Raw genomic sequence first — 14,784 nt, 5'->3', positions numbered from 1 at the left:
TGCGTGTGCGTGATCTTACTCTAACCCGATATAAATCCAGCTGTTCTGTGAAGAGCTCAGAGGTTCATTAGAGAACATTAGAGAAGAAATTGCATCATGAAGACTAAGGAACACAAAATAACAGGCCGGGGAGGAACCTGGGGAGACGTTTAAACCAGGGGTAGGTCATAAAACATCCCAATATGTGAATGTATCATGGAGCACTGTATAATGCATCATCTTTAAATGGAAAGTGCATGGCACAGTTTTTAAAACTACCAATCTATGGCCATATACCTAAGCTGACAGGCGCAGAGCGCATTGATTAGAGAAGATTAGAGTAGCCAAGAGGCCCATGTTTACTCTGGAGGAGCTGCAAAGATCCCCTGTTCATCTATATAAGAGACAGTTGATTACTATTAGTCATGCTATCCCTCAATCTAGTCTGTAGCAGGAAGGAAGCCATTGTTAAAAGGCGGCAAAAAGGCATTTCTTGTCATAAATGGGACACGGCATGTCAATGTGAAAGAGGGCGCTCTGGTCAGATTAGATCCAAACTGACTTTTCTAGCCGGCAAGCCCTGAACACATCATCCTCACAGGGAAATACACTAGTGGCAGCATCCGGCTGTGGGCATGCTTGGGGGGCAGAGAAGCTTTTCTAATAATATATGATTATGATATAAATATTATTATAATAATCTTTATTTTTCATTGCAACATACATCCCATTAAAAGAAATGACCGTTTGTGATCAAAGCGTTTGATCCAGCATTTGGATACTTTTGCAAGACACTGTATTTTTCTGAAATCTGCTGCTGCTTCTCTTCTTGGAAACAGAAATATGTACCGCAGATAGCAGTGACATGCATGATCAGACTTAAGGTCGTGGAGGGAAATAGTTTAAATGCAACAAAGGACCCAAATCTATCCCACACGTGTGATTTTTCCTCTTCCAGAAATATTGATCAAACAGCCTTTATTCTACATGTTCTTATTGTGACGGCAGTGATTCTGAGACTTTGTGTTTCTCTCCTCAGCCAAAGCTGCTGCACAGCACTGATCCACAGGACCGGCAGAGGGGACATTCTGTTAAATAGAGGAAAAGACCATGTCGAAGGCTCTCATCAAATTAAGTTATTAATTTGTTTAAATAAATCCCTTTTATAATTATGGATTTGATACACATTTTCCAAAGCGTTTGTAATTCGTGGTTTTTAAATAATATTTTCATTGCTTCTGCACTTACATTGCACACTTAATGGTAAATCATAAACTGACTGAACTTTTTTTTTGTTCTTGTTTGTTATTGGATTTTCAAAATAAAAGCCAAAATCGACATGCTCAGTTTGCAGTGGGAATGTATAGAGATAACTAGTTTATTTGCCACTTTGGATTGAGATGCTTTACTTTGTATTTTTCCTTCACGCTGTCATAATGGTAACAAACACATTAGAACAACATAATAAAGTCAGGCTGCTTAAAACAAACATTTTGACATATTTCTGTTTTATTGTAATGTTTTGGTTCTATTTTAAGGTTATGTTTGGTCTATATGATTAAAAGGAACTTTAAATCTATTTTAAAACTGAGAAGCAGGCAGTGAAAGGAGGACAAAATGGGGGTGGTGTGCTCATGTCTGGAGGTGTCAGTTAAAAGAACTGCAGCCAGATTTTGGACCAATTGAATCCTGTTGAGCCTGTCAAATCACCCCCCACCCCTCCCAGGTTCCTTAGTGTCACTGGTGGCATTCTCACCTGACATAATGTTTTTGTTCCTTTGCTCACTGAAAAACAGGACGTTTTGGCTTAACCAGTTTTACTGCAGAGATACCATCAAGACCAGCAGAACGTGACCATTACCTGGGTTTAAAGACAGGTAAATTGGCAGATGGTCTGCATGTGGAAAGACACATGGTGCCGAGCTAAAATGGCTCCTAGTGCAACAGGGGGGAAAAAAAAGGAGGGACCAAGAACGGGACCCTGTAGCACCTCGCATGAAAGAGAAGCAATGGTGGAACATATGTTATTAATCATAACTGTGAAAGACCTGTCTGTCAGCGGGGATGTAAACCGTTTAGGCCATGAGCCACGGATATCAATGTGGCTTAAGCAGGACGGAAGGGTCGACAGTAGCCCGAGGACAACAGGGCACCTGCCATCAACTAACACAGCAATGCCATTTACGTAAGACAGACTCTGTTATGTTGCATTGCGGAGCCAGACTGATTTTTATTTTATTTCATATATATAGTTTTCTACAAAATACGGCATGTTTTTCTGAAACCTTGCAAAGGGCAAATGAGAAACAGGCCTACCATTAGCTAAAACCGAGGGGTCCGTGGGAGGTTTTTTAAGAAGGGACCCTAAAATGCTGTTGGCACAATCCTGGAGCTAAGACAGGAGTTGATAAAGGACAAGAGAGTAGGACCAATAATATCAAACAATCTCTTTCAACAACTTGGAAGAAATAAAGTCAAGGGGCAACTACTGTAATAGTTCTCATGTAAAGAAAAAGACAGCTTCAAACTACTCAAAAACAGTAAAACCAGCAGAGACAACTATATTACTGGTGTACCAATACCATATCTGATGCTAAGATTTTCAGTGAAAAAGGAGAAAATTTTCTCATGAGTAGTGACTGAGCCATCAAGCAAAACAGATGTAGGTGAATTTAAACCAGAGCTAATAGTATAACACCCTAGAGCAAGGGTCTGCAACCTGTGGCTCCATAGCTGAAGGTGGCTCTTTGGACCTAATAACTATGGCTTAAACAGAAACTGAAGAGACTAATGTTTTAAAGATAGATATAATAACAAATGCATTTTTTCATGAAATAATTGCATTCAGTTTTTACAACGGAATGACAGTATAGTAACAGTCATTATTATCATTGGGTTGAAAACGAAGCGTTTTTGTACATAATCTTCAATGGTCTTCAAAAACAAAGTGTCCATTCTCTTTTTTTTTCTTGAAAATGTTATGTTTTTATTTATTTTAAAACCTAAATATAGAAATAAAATTATTTTCTTTTAAATTATAAACTTCTTACAGTAGATAGCAAAAATTAAAGATTGTTTTTTTTCCCACAGGTATTGTAACATTTATGATTTTATTTTATTTAGCTGGACTGAGGGCAAATGTGGCTCCCTGGATTGTAAAGGTTGTAGTCCCTTGCCCGAGGGCAATGGCACCATAACTATTGCCCGAGGGCAATGGTTGCTGTTAGTTATGGTGTTAGACAAAAACAAATATTTTTGCTTCTTTTAACAGTTCTCTGGTACTGAGCAAGATGGTTTCTCAAAGAGAACAGGGGTACATGCAAGTCTGTCTTTCTTCCCCTGTCGTTCCGCCTTTTGGCATTGAGGTTATGTGCGGTATCATTGTTTAACGACGGTCCAACTTTGGGTTTGGACTTTTAACAGGAGCAACAAAGTCCAGAATCTCATGACAAGTGTTGTGAGAAGAGACCAGTTGAAACAGAGAAATACAAATCCATAAAAGCAGCAGTAAGCTGTTCAGCAGCAGCAGAGGTGATGATGTGACGATGGCAACCAGCTACCAGTGGTTTACTGGCTGCAGAGGAAGCTCTAAATTCAGTAAAGATGGGGAAATCCTCTGAGACGGCAGTCTCATAAATTTCACAGCGTGAGATGGACAGTTTATGAGACAACAAGGTCCAGAGTATCTTCAAGGTGGTGATTGGACCACATACAGATGGTGTCAGATTAAAAGATGCCAAAAGCCTTAAAATCTCAGGTCAGTGACTCGGTGGGTCAACAGTAGCACGGGGGGTTCATGTCAGTGGGCTGACGCCAGCCATATCAATATTCAGAAGGACGACGCACATCAAAAAGCAGGATTTCCATGGAATCCTCCATGATTACTGGTGTGATGAAGCTGAAGCAAAGTCCATTTGAAGCCTCCGAGGAGTCTGCCTCTCGTACGACGCCAAGAGGTAACTGCTCCGAGACGTTGCTGAAGAAAGGAAGGTACCGACGGCAGGTAAGGTGGAGGAGGTATCTTCAAATGGCCACTTAAATCCTGAATCTGTAACTACTCCTTCATAAAATTATTATTAAAGGCTGGGCTATCATACACAAGTAGTAATGACACACTGGATAAAAAAAAAATAAGAAGGCAGTGGAAAAAGCAACAATTTAAACAGATTTATTTTCTTACATTTGTAGAAATATTACTCTAAAGGTGATAGTAATGGCCCAGTGTTACCTAATCTCATTCTACGCTATGCAGACACTCTGTCTCCACCAGTGAAGATTCAGGCACCTCAGCCTGTTGAATACTTGGGAGTGGCTTGAAAAGCAGGGCAGTCCGATCTATTTTCTAATGAACTCTACTATTGATGACTACCTACTATCGATGCGGATCCTCAAGGCAAAAGGACATCAGCTAGAGTGCCTCAAAAGAAAACGGGACTAACAATTCACATCAACATGTACAGAACCCACCTCTATCTAAAATAAGATAAAATATCAAATAAGATAAAAGATAAAACAAGTCAAATCCAAATATTACTCTAACCTAATAAATAGTAACCTTGGAAACTCTTAAGACCCTCTTATCACTACTTAATAAGATAAAGAGACCTTAAAATTCCCTTCCTCATCTGTATTCTAACAACATATGCATTCCCCTGCTCTCATATTTTGATGACAAAATTCTTAATATTCATCGGAACCTCACCTCTGCTGTTCCTCCCACCCTCTCTTTTGAGCCCCCTCCCATCTCTTATAATCATCCTTTCTCCTGTTTTGCCCTGCCGGACATGGCCGCCATCTCAAATATCATCTCCAGCTCTAAATCCCGTCTCCTCAATCCCATTCCTGTCCTTGTTAAATCTAGCCTTTCCTCTCTGCTCCCTCATATTACAAAAAATTATTGACTCCTCCCTGATAACTGGAACTGTTCCCACTGCCTTTAAAGTTGCAGTCATCACTCCAATTCTAAAGAAACCTGGCTCTGACCCTAATAATTTCAGTAACCTTCACCCCATAATGAACCTTGCATTTATCTCATAAATCCTCACACTCCCTCCTCCTCCAGAGACTTTCTTCTCTTGGCATTACAAGTACACCCCTCTCCTGGTTCTGTTCATACTTAACTGGCTGCACTCAGTTTGAAGCCTTCTGTTCCACTCACTCTCCCATTACTTCTGGTGTCCACCAGGGTCTCCCCTCGGCTCCATCCTTCGCCACTTTAATATCAACTGCTATGCCGATGACACCCGGCTTTACCTATCCTGACAACCATCAGCACCATTACCCCCCCCATCACCTCTGTGCTATGAACTCCTGGTTTACTTTCTAAATTAAATTCTGATAAAAACAGAAATTCTTCCAATTGGTACAAATTAAACCCTCTAACTACTATTGACAGTTCCTCAGTCTCCCCTTCTGTCCAGGTAAAACGTCTGTCATCTTAGATAGCACCCTTTACTTTCAGTCCTACATTAATAACATTATTTGCTCTGTTTATTTCCACCTTCGCTCCATAAACCTCCTGTGTCCTTCCCTCAGTCCCCATTCCACCTTTGTTCTTATTCCTAACCTAATCACCTCCCGTCTTGACTATTGTAACTCTCTCATCTACAGTCTCCCACAGAAAACCGTCAATAAACTTCAGTTGGTTCACAATTCTGCCGCCCGTATCATCAACCTAACCTCCTCTTTCCAACACATTACCCCTGTTCTACAACAGCTACACTGGCTACCCATCAAATTCAGGATTCAATTTAAGTAACTCCTCCTTACTTTCAAGGCCATTCATAACCTTGCCCCTCCTTATTTGTCTTAACTTCTACATATTCACACCCCCTCTCGTTCTCTCAGGTTTGTCTCTCTGTCTGCCTCAAGACCATGGTTGTTTCTTCATGTGTAGAAATAGTTTTTTAGATATACCAATATATGTAGTAAAAGGAGGAACAATGTGACAGCAGCCTCAGAATAGTCTAGAATCTAGACCATACATCTGGGAAACAGTATGGCTGTGTCTAACTCTAGTGGTCGCTGAGGTCTTAAAGCAGCTGGTTTTATTCTCAAATGCATGCTGTCAGGTCTGTTTAAGAGGTGACTGGAAGTTTTGAGGGACAACTGTCTGTTTTAAAAACTGTCATTTGAATTTCAACTCAAGATTTGTTTCCATCTTCAAAATACAATTAAATAATAAAAACCCTTCCAGGAATGTTTGACTTTTAGAAAACATTCAATCTCTTAGAATAAAAAGGGTTGAGGTTATTTTCATTTATTTTCTATTACAGATGAAGGCCTCTGAAATAACCACCCTTCCCATTAATTTCTTGGTTTTAGCAAATTATCAGAGCTGTTTTGTTTCTAAAGATTTGTGGCACTACTAGTGGTCTTCCTTCACAGTAGACCGGGGGAGATGTGCAGTAAGGTTTCTCAGGTCAGGAATCAAACTCTGGACGGTAGTGTGAAGGACCCTTAGATGGACCGCCACCACATCAGAGCTGTTTAATGCCCAATCCACTAACCAAACCCAAACCTCTGCTGTATTTACAATAAAATGTGAGCAAACCTTTTCAATGGTGTATCTTTTTTCTAAATATCTCTTTAACACGTTTGTTCATGGTAAATGGCTTCTACTTTTATAGAGCTTTATTAAATCCAGAGTGGCCAAAGGGCTTTAAAATACAATCAGTCATTCACTCATTCACACCCTGATGGTGGTGAGCTATGTTAGTAGCCACAGCTGCCCTGAAGGAGACTGACAGAAGCGAGGCTGCCATACACAGGCGCTACCGGACCCTCTGACCATGTTAAGGATTTTTCTTTAGATCACAAAAACATGGAGTCACTGGTTCAACCAAAGCTGTGATCAGTGAAACACCGGACACAGAGGAATCAACCCCCATTAGTCCCTTAAACCCGTCACACCGACAGATGCTGATAATCTGTTCGTTTGATACCCGCTCATTCGTCATCGATCTTCTATTTAGCACATAATGCTAGCTCAATTATGAGGTTATTTGTACTGTTCCGAACAATAAAAAAAAGACTGCTTGACCAGTCTGTGTGCCAAAATCCATGCAGAGCAAACTATGAAAAGACATCACAGATCACAACGTAACTGGTGCTTTGGTTTGCCAAAACCCCAAAATATATTCACAAAAAAGATATTTATACTAGCTCACATATAAAAACAAGATTAGATTCTCCGATTCTCTCAGGTGAAAGTTGTCCACATAGTTTGTGTTTGAGAGCAGCAGACGACACACCTATCAAAGATGCACGATATATAAAAACTGCTTCATCTAAAAGCAACTGTCTTTATATTTCTTCAACTTTATCCCTTACTGTTCTAAAACCAAAAAGGAAAATTACAAAAGGTCATACCTACACAAAGCACATTTAATGGCAAATAATCTTGTTTCATTCAGTATATTTCAAGGCAGATACAGGACAGTTAAAATGTTTAAGTGAAATAAAAACAAGTTCATTTGCCATCCATTGCATTATTTCACACTACAACATAAAAAAAAGACCTGTTTTTAAGCTTTTAGGTGAAACTCTTCCAGAACATGCACGCCAGGACGCATCCCATCTCTACATGGTAAAAATGATAGAAATGACGAGTGATTTCCTTAAGTCAAACAAAAAGCATCAAACTGTCCCAATATGAGAATAGAAAAGCTAACTCCTCCCTCATCCTACAACGGTTTGACAAAGGCCATTTTGAAGTTTGGTTTCCGTCCGTCAGTATGGCCGTCTGAGCCGGGCTCGGCCTCTTCAGGCGTTTCCTCCTTTGGGCTGGAATCTTTATCCTGAGCTTCTGTGTGCTGGTTTTCACTGGGGGACTTCTCCGATTCAGCCTCTTCTGTCTGACCATCCACAGGCGGGGAGACGACCGGCTCTGGCGGCGGGTTTGGCTGAGGATACAGAAACAAAAAAAAACAAGAGAAACTACTTTTGAACATTTCCTCCCAAGGAGTTTCAGTTTGTCTGACTACATTGTGTTCCTGTAGCACGGAGTGTTTATGGACCCCGTGTCTCAGGGTGAAGTGGGGAAAACTTGAATGTGATGCAGAGATTTCTATTCTTTAACAAAATCAAATGTTGATGCCGAGTCTTTTGTTTTCCAACACAACCTCTGAGTGAATTAAAGGACCGCTTTGTGGTCAGATACAAACCTGCGTCATTCAGTACGACTGGTAACTGATCGTCTGCTTACTGGCACCAAAGCCCTCAAACATCTGACATATGACAGACATTCTTTTTTTTCTCCATTATTTCCAACACTAGGTGTTGCTACGGAGCCTTACTACAGTATTCACACCCCATAGCTTTGACATTTGATCACATTACAACCACCGACTTTTATGTATTTTATTTACATTGAAGGCTTAGAGTGAGGTGAACATTAGTATTCAGCCTTAATGAGCCAAGACTCTACAGAACGAGCTTTTGCTGTGATTACAGCTGCAGGTATTTTGGGGGTATGTTTCCATCACCATATCTACAAACAGTTTTTCGACCTTCACTTTTGCTAAATAGCTCACGATCAGCCAGATTGGAAGCAGAACATCTATGAACATCAGCTTGCATGCCTTGCTACAGATTCTGAATCACCTCTGACTGATCCATTAAAACATAAGAATAGTCTCGGATCTAAACTGCTGCCTTTGTAGCTCTAGCTGTATTTTAGGGGAGTGGTCTCAGGCCACCATCCTCGAGGAGCTGCTGTCCAGCAACTTTTAGACCTGTCTCTGCTTTAGCACCCCTGACTCAAATATGAGCTCATGTTGCAGAGCTTCATTGCGTGCTAGTGAACTGGTTCAGGCATTTGAGTCAGCTGTGCAGGACAAGCTGCAGGACACCAGCCCTCGAGGACTTTAGGGTCTCAGTCCCACATGTAAATGAATCTCTGTCCCAGATATGAGTGCTTTAGCGCCACCAACTGGTTATCTTCCAGGACTGCCCTGTATTTAGTTCTATCCATCTAGCCATCTACTCGGACTAAATTCTCCCTACAGCGCGACGCTGCCACCACCATGTTTCAGCGTAGGGAAGGTGTGTTCAAGGCAACATGCGATGTTTTGAGAGTCTAATTCTGCTCTCATCTGGCCTGACATCGTCCACATTCGCTGCCTCCCCCGACATGGGTTGTGATAAACAAACATGAGCTCTTTTGGATTTGCCGCACTAACGGTGTTTATTTGTTGCTTTTCCATAACAGCCAGATATGTGGAGGACATGACTAACAGTGCCCCACATCTCCTCCAGCTTGCCTCTTGGCTGCTCACATTTATTTAAAAAAGAAACGAAACCATGAGCTGCTTTGCATCATTATGTCACAGCAATCAGAAACTCTTTAGAAATTCCAATGAAACACCCTGAAGTCCATGGTTACTAGATGACAGAACTAGAGGGATCTAACTTTACATGTAATATTAAGACTGAAAGTCTTATTTTTGTATTTAGGAGTAGGGCTGAACGATTTTGGAAAATAATCTAATTGCAATTTTTTTCTTAATATTGCGATTTAATGCAATTTTTTTTTCCAGTTTAATTTATCATGTGTTTTTAAACATATACAAACAATAAATCAACTTGTTTCCTCGCTGTGCAAATTAGTTGCTAAAAGACCCACAGCATCTAAACTCAGAGCAGAAATGATTGCGTTCTGCCTACGATATATTTCAACCAAAATTGAAATTTTGACTTGTCTCTGCATTAACCACAAGCGACAAAAATGGCCTCTAAATAAAGATGTTTGTAAACAAAGACTATTTTAAACAAGAATTTTTAATGTTTCTTTTCAGAATATTATTCAAGAGAACAGCTTTTAGTTGATTTGGACATCGATCCTTGTTGAACATAAAGTGCAACCAACAAGCAAGTCTATGTATTAAACTGATTGACCTGTACTTAATGCTATGTATGATTATACAAACTCTAATACAAGTAATAAAATTAGATTATCTCACTGCTGCAACCGTCTTCCCTTCCATGTGGAGGCAAACCCACTTTAAACATTTTACCAACACCTAATGGACGTGTCTAATTCCCTGATTGTTACATAGCCAAAAATTGCAAAGCTCTGCGATTTGGAAATTGCGTTTTTTTAAATCGCGATTATATTGAAAATGCGATTAATTGTTCAGCCCTATTTAGGAGTTCTACAAAGGAGGAGGAACAGTGTCAGCTTGTGTATGAGATGTTCCTGTACTGCCTAAAACCTAGGTGAGTGTAGCTGCTCATGGATGCACCACGGCGGACCCTCACCTCGCTGAAACCCAGCCCGCAGTGTCTCCGGTCACGGCCTGACAGTTTTCCGTCCATGCTCTGCTGGTACTGCATCTCCAGCTCCTCGTTCATCCGCCTATCTTCCTGCCCTGCAGGAGAGACGGACGTTTCAAAGAGACGCCGAAGCACTACTGATCTCTCCCAGCTTGGACCGAGCTGCGCGGATGGCGTGAAGCAGGGTGCCAGCCGGGGCACCCGCATGGTGCCATCGGTGTCTGGCTACAAATGTGACATTGTGAGAAGCAGCAAAGAGGCTCACCGGAACGGAAGTGGGACGTCGACCTGTGGTCGCCGATGACAAGACGACCCGTGTGTTCCTTCTGGAAGAGAAAACACCACCAACCGTTTGTCCGGTTGATACACGCTGAATAGTTTATTATGTTTTAAGTATCAGGGGGCGCAGATCCACGAGGAGGGAAGGTATGGCGTACAAACCTTAGTGGCGCCCATTAACCGTAAGAACTTTTGCTTCCTCTCGTTGCTCCCCAGATCTGCAGATTCCCACTGAGTAGAGCCATCCTGCCGAGAGCAAACACCGTCAGTATCCGTCTTCGTTTTCAAATAGAACCCCCCAAGGGTTTGGTCATGAAGGAGTTAATCATGTGAGCTAATAACTGACTTATTACATGGCTATGGAGCAATTCTGGTACACAACTATTCTTGTTCATCAACACTGGAGACTTTGCAATCAGATCTGGTGCTTTGACTAGGCCATTCCAAAACCTGTGGCAGACAGCAGAATTCCTGCTTCCATTCCTGAAGCAGCAAAAAGAGCCTCAGACCATAACACCACCACCGACATGTTTGACAGTCAGGTGGTGGTGATTATTTTTCTAAAACGCTGTTTGTTTTTAGCCAGCTGCAACAGGAAACACGCCTTCCAAAGAGTTCAGCTTTTGTCTTGGTGGTCTACATAACACCCTGCCTCTCGTCCAGTGAATGCTGGAGATAGGCACCAGCAACCCCCGTCACCCCATGAGGGATTAAGCGGTTTGGAAAATGGATGGATGGATGGGTCTACATAACATAACAGGCTGTGTCACCATTGAGATGAGTCGGGCCTTTGTGTTCTGGCTCAGTCTCTCTCTTTTTTTTTTTACTCTTGAATCATAACCTCAGAGCTCCAGAGAGGCCTGCAGCTCTTTAGATGTTGCTCTTGGTTCTTTTGGGACTCTCTGGATGAGTCAGTATGTCCTCTGGGTAATTTTAGTAGGCCGGCCATTACTGGGAACTGTCAAAGACTCACCACTGTTCTGTTTTTCTTCATTTTCATACCTTCCTGTTCTTGAAATGCTTCAAAATGGGGCTTGTACAGTTTCTTTTCACGCTTAATCAGTGCTTAATCACAGTTAACCATGTTTTAACAAGGAGGGACTTATCACACTTTCCACTCGTTGGATGGCGTTCCTTCTTAAATTAATATCTTTAAAGAAGCTTGTTTTTATTAATTTTCTTCATCTTAGATTTTGAGATCATTATGAAACTATTGGATGTGAAAGAAAAGCTTAGAAACGGAAGTAAAATGCTTTGCTCCAGTGCTGTATGTAGTTGTATGTGAAAGCTGCCATGAAGCAGGCTGCAGACACATGGGATAAGGCTGCATAAATTCTGCACAGTGTCTTTTACTCCAAACTGGGCACATTAGTCGTGAGGTGGCATTTGAGTCAAAACTGCATCGATTGAGCTTAAAAACAACAGGACGGAGTTAAATCTCTGAGCGTGTAACAGTGAGCAGCAGCTCTTCCCATCTCACCCCGGGACAAAAGAGCTTTTCCACCAACTAAACTTTTATCCACCGCGCAGGAAATAAACCACAACTCTCAAACTGTCGGTTCTCGGGCTAATTTCCACGTCGCAGCGTGCTGCTCAAAGCGTGGCCGTGGTTTCAGAAAGCTGCAGGGAAACAGTGAACTTTATTTTGGGACGCGCTCACGTTTTCGCCGTGAAGCTCGTGAGCGCAGATGTTTGCTGCTAGCTTGCTAAAGCGGCGCTCAGCACCTAAACCCTTGTGTTCTCTTATTTTTGTCCCAAGCGGAAACAGCAGCTTTTCGTGTTTTACTCACATCCGTGGGAGATGCGGGTCGTTTTGTCCCGTGTTTTTCCTCCGGAGAAGTCATTGTTGACTCCAATCTTAGCTGTAGCGATTCTATTCCACTCAGCTGAGGCTAGCTGGATTTGTCAACAATTCTAACTCACCCCGACGACACTTCCGGTGCCGTCTTCTTCTACGTTTTTTTAAAGGTCGCGTTGACGCTCTGCCGCTCTTCGTGGGGACACGTTGCTTCAACAGCAAGACTAGAAATTACACGCAAAAAAGAATCCAGTGAGATCTGGACCTTTCCATTACATTAATAATAACCCGCCCTCTTGTTAAAATGTATCCAGGAAAAACGGATAAAAAGACAATATTTCTTTTAGAATATATAACAAAATTGCAATACTTATTTAAACATGTGCACGGTTAGCTTCTTGGGGGGAGGGGGGACAACACCTGTCAGCTGCAGGGGGTGGCAAAAAAGCAAAAAAGCTCAGTGACTTTGAACGTGGTAGGATTGTTGAGCTGCATAAGCAAGGCCTCTCACAATGTGCCATCGCTGCTGAGGTTGGACGCAGTAAGACAGTCATTTTGCATTTTTTAAATGATCCTGAGGGTTATGGAACAAAAAAGTCAAGTGGTAGACCCCAAAAAATTTCACCAGCTCTGAGCCGCAGGATCCGATTGGCTGTCCGTCAGGACACGGGACGATCCTCTACCCAAATTAAGGCCATTACTGGTGCTGACTGCAGCCCATTAAACCATCAGACGGCATCTGCGAGAGAAGGGCTTCAGAAACAAAAAACGTCTTCAAAGGCCACGTCTTCTTCAACGCCACAGAATTGCCCGTTTGGAGTTTGCAAGGATGCACCAAACATGGGACATTGAAAGGTTGAAGAAAGTTGTCTTCTCTGATGAGAAAAAATTTAACCTTGATGGTCCTGATGGCTTCCAACGTTACTGGCATGACAGGGAGATCCCACCTGAGATGTTTTCTACACGGCACAGTGGTGGGGGCGCCATCATGATTTGGGGTGCGTTTTCCTTCAATGGAACAATGGAGCTTCAGGTTGTGCAGGGGCGTCAAACAGCAGCTGGCTATGTGGAGATGTTGCAGCGGGCATCCCTCATGACTGAGGGCCCTCGTCTGTGTGGTAATGATTGGGTTTTTCAACAGGACAATGCTGCAGTTCACAATGCCCGCCTGACAAAGGAGTTCTTCTGTGATGGACCGAGCAGCAAGGACAGTCAGGCACTGGTATATTTTCAAAACGGGGTTCTTTTATTTAACCCAAAAGGATAAAATGTACAAAAATGGATCCAGAAAAGAGGTCAAAGGAACAAAACTACTCAAAATAACTAATAACAGAAATAACTCAAACAAACTGACCTCCCTCAATAGGACAAAGAGGAACTTAAATAGTGGCTGAGCAGTCCACAAAAGAAACACATGGGGTAAAACATACACAAACCTAACTAAACCAAATGAAGCAAAACCCCCATTTCCCCCCATAGACTGATTTGGTATGGTCCAAATCAGCTCAGCCCCTTGGCCACCTGCTGGTTCCTCAGCCAAGGGACTAGAGCAATTGAAAACTCAAACAATCATAACAAAACAAGGTAAAGCAAAATGTGCACACTAATTTTGAAATACAGTGTCATTATGATAAATAAATTCCAAATAATGAAATGGCTCTGTAAATGAAGCCCTATGAAAAAGAAACTAAGTTACATAAATGGTATTTTTTACCACATCTGTGTGGCTGTAAAAGCAGCCATCACACACTCCCCCTCTTCAAAAATCTCGGTGGAACAGCGAGAGAGACAGTCTGCAGTACAGTTGTCTTTGCCGGGAATGTGGTTTACTATGAACCGGAATGGCTGGATTGCGAGGTACCACCGTGTGATCCTCCCATTTGTGTCTTTCATTTTCTCAATCCATTGAAGAGCTTTGTGGTCCGTCTGCAAAATGAACTCCCGTCCGAGCAGATAATACCTGAAGGAATCCAGGGCCCACTTAATGGCCAGTGCTTCCTTCTCCACTGTTGAATAACGCACTTCTCTTGGAAACAGCTTGCGGCTAATGAAGGCAACCGGATGGCGTTCTCCAGGTGGTCCCTGCAACAGAACTGCTCCCAATCCTCTTTGTGAGGCATCAGTCTGCAGAATAAACAGTTTATCAAACTCAGGGCTATGTAAAACTGGGCTCTTACTGAGTGATCTTTGCAATTCAATTCAATTCAATTCAATTCAATTCAATTTTATTTATATAGCGCCAAATCATGAAACATGTCATCTCAAGGCACTTTACAAAGTCAAGTTCAATCATATTATACAGATTGGGTCAGATTATACAGATTGGTCAAAAATGTCCTATATAAGGAAACCAGTTGATTGCATCAAAGTCCCGACAAGCAGCAGTCACTCCTGGGGAACCGTAGAGCCACAGGGAGAGTCGTCTGCATTGTACATGGCTTTGCTGCAATCCC

The 14,784-nt window shown here is 42.0% G+C and overlaps 2 protein-coding genes across 15 annotated transcripts in view; one reads left to right on the top strand and one right to left on the bottom strand.

Moving 5' to 3' along the window:
• LOC105926237 (pleckstrin homology domain-containing family A member 7) overlaps positions 1-1,468 on the top strand; it is a 222,529-nt gene extending 221,061 nt beyond the window's left edge. For 12 of the 14 annotated variants that reach the window (XM_036146563.1, XM_036146554.1, XM_036146571.1 and 9 more), the window contains one exon: positions 1,019-1,468. In XM_036146563.1, the coding sequence (XP_036002456.1) occupies positions 1,019-1,041 (23 nt within the window). In that variant the 3' untranslated portion in view covers positions 1,042-1,468. The remainder of the gene's footprint in view (positions 1-1,018) is intronic. The other 2 variants (XM_036146605.1, XM_036146610.1) reach the window with 1 other exon arrangement.
• A 5,608-nt stretch (positions 1,469-7,076) lies between these two features.
• Positions 7,077-12,483, bottom strand: c2h11orf58 (chromosome 2 C11orf58 homolog). The gene is made up of 5 exons (XM_012862495.3): positions 12,324-12,483; positions 10,696-10,779; positions 10,520-10,580; positions 10,240-10,349; positions 7,077-7,883 (listed from the first exon to the last, which is right to left on the bottom strand). Exons 1-5 carry the CDS (start codon positions 12,375-12,377, stop codon positions 7,665-7,667), a joined length of 528 nt encoding a protein of 175 aa, XP_012717949.2. The 5' UTR covers positions 12,378-12,483; the 3' UTR covers positions 7,077-7,664.
• Between the last annotated feature and the right edge of the window lie 2,301 nt (positions 12,484-14,784).

The sequence above is a fragment of the Fundulus heteroclitus genome, chromosome 2, assembly GCF_011125445.2.
Source record: "Fundulus heteroclitus isolate FHET01 chromosome 2, MU-UCD_Fhet_4.1, whole genome shotgun sequence".
NCBI lineage: Eukaryota > Metazoa > Chordata > Actinopteri > Cyprinodontiformes > Fundulidae > Fundulus > Fundulus heteroclitus.
The sequence above is the reverse complement of the archived record's forward strand: the minus strand, read 5'-3'. Positions and strand labels throughout refer to the sequence as shown.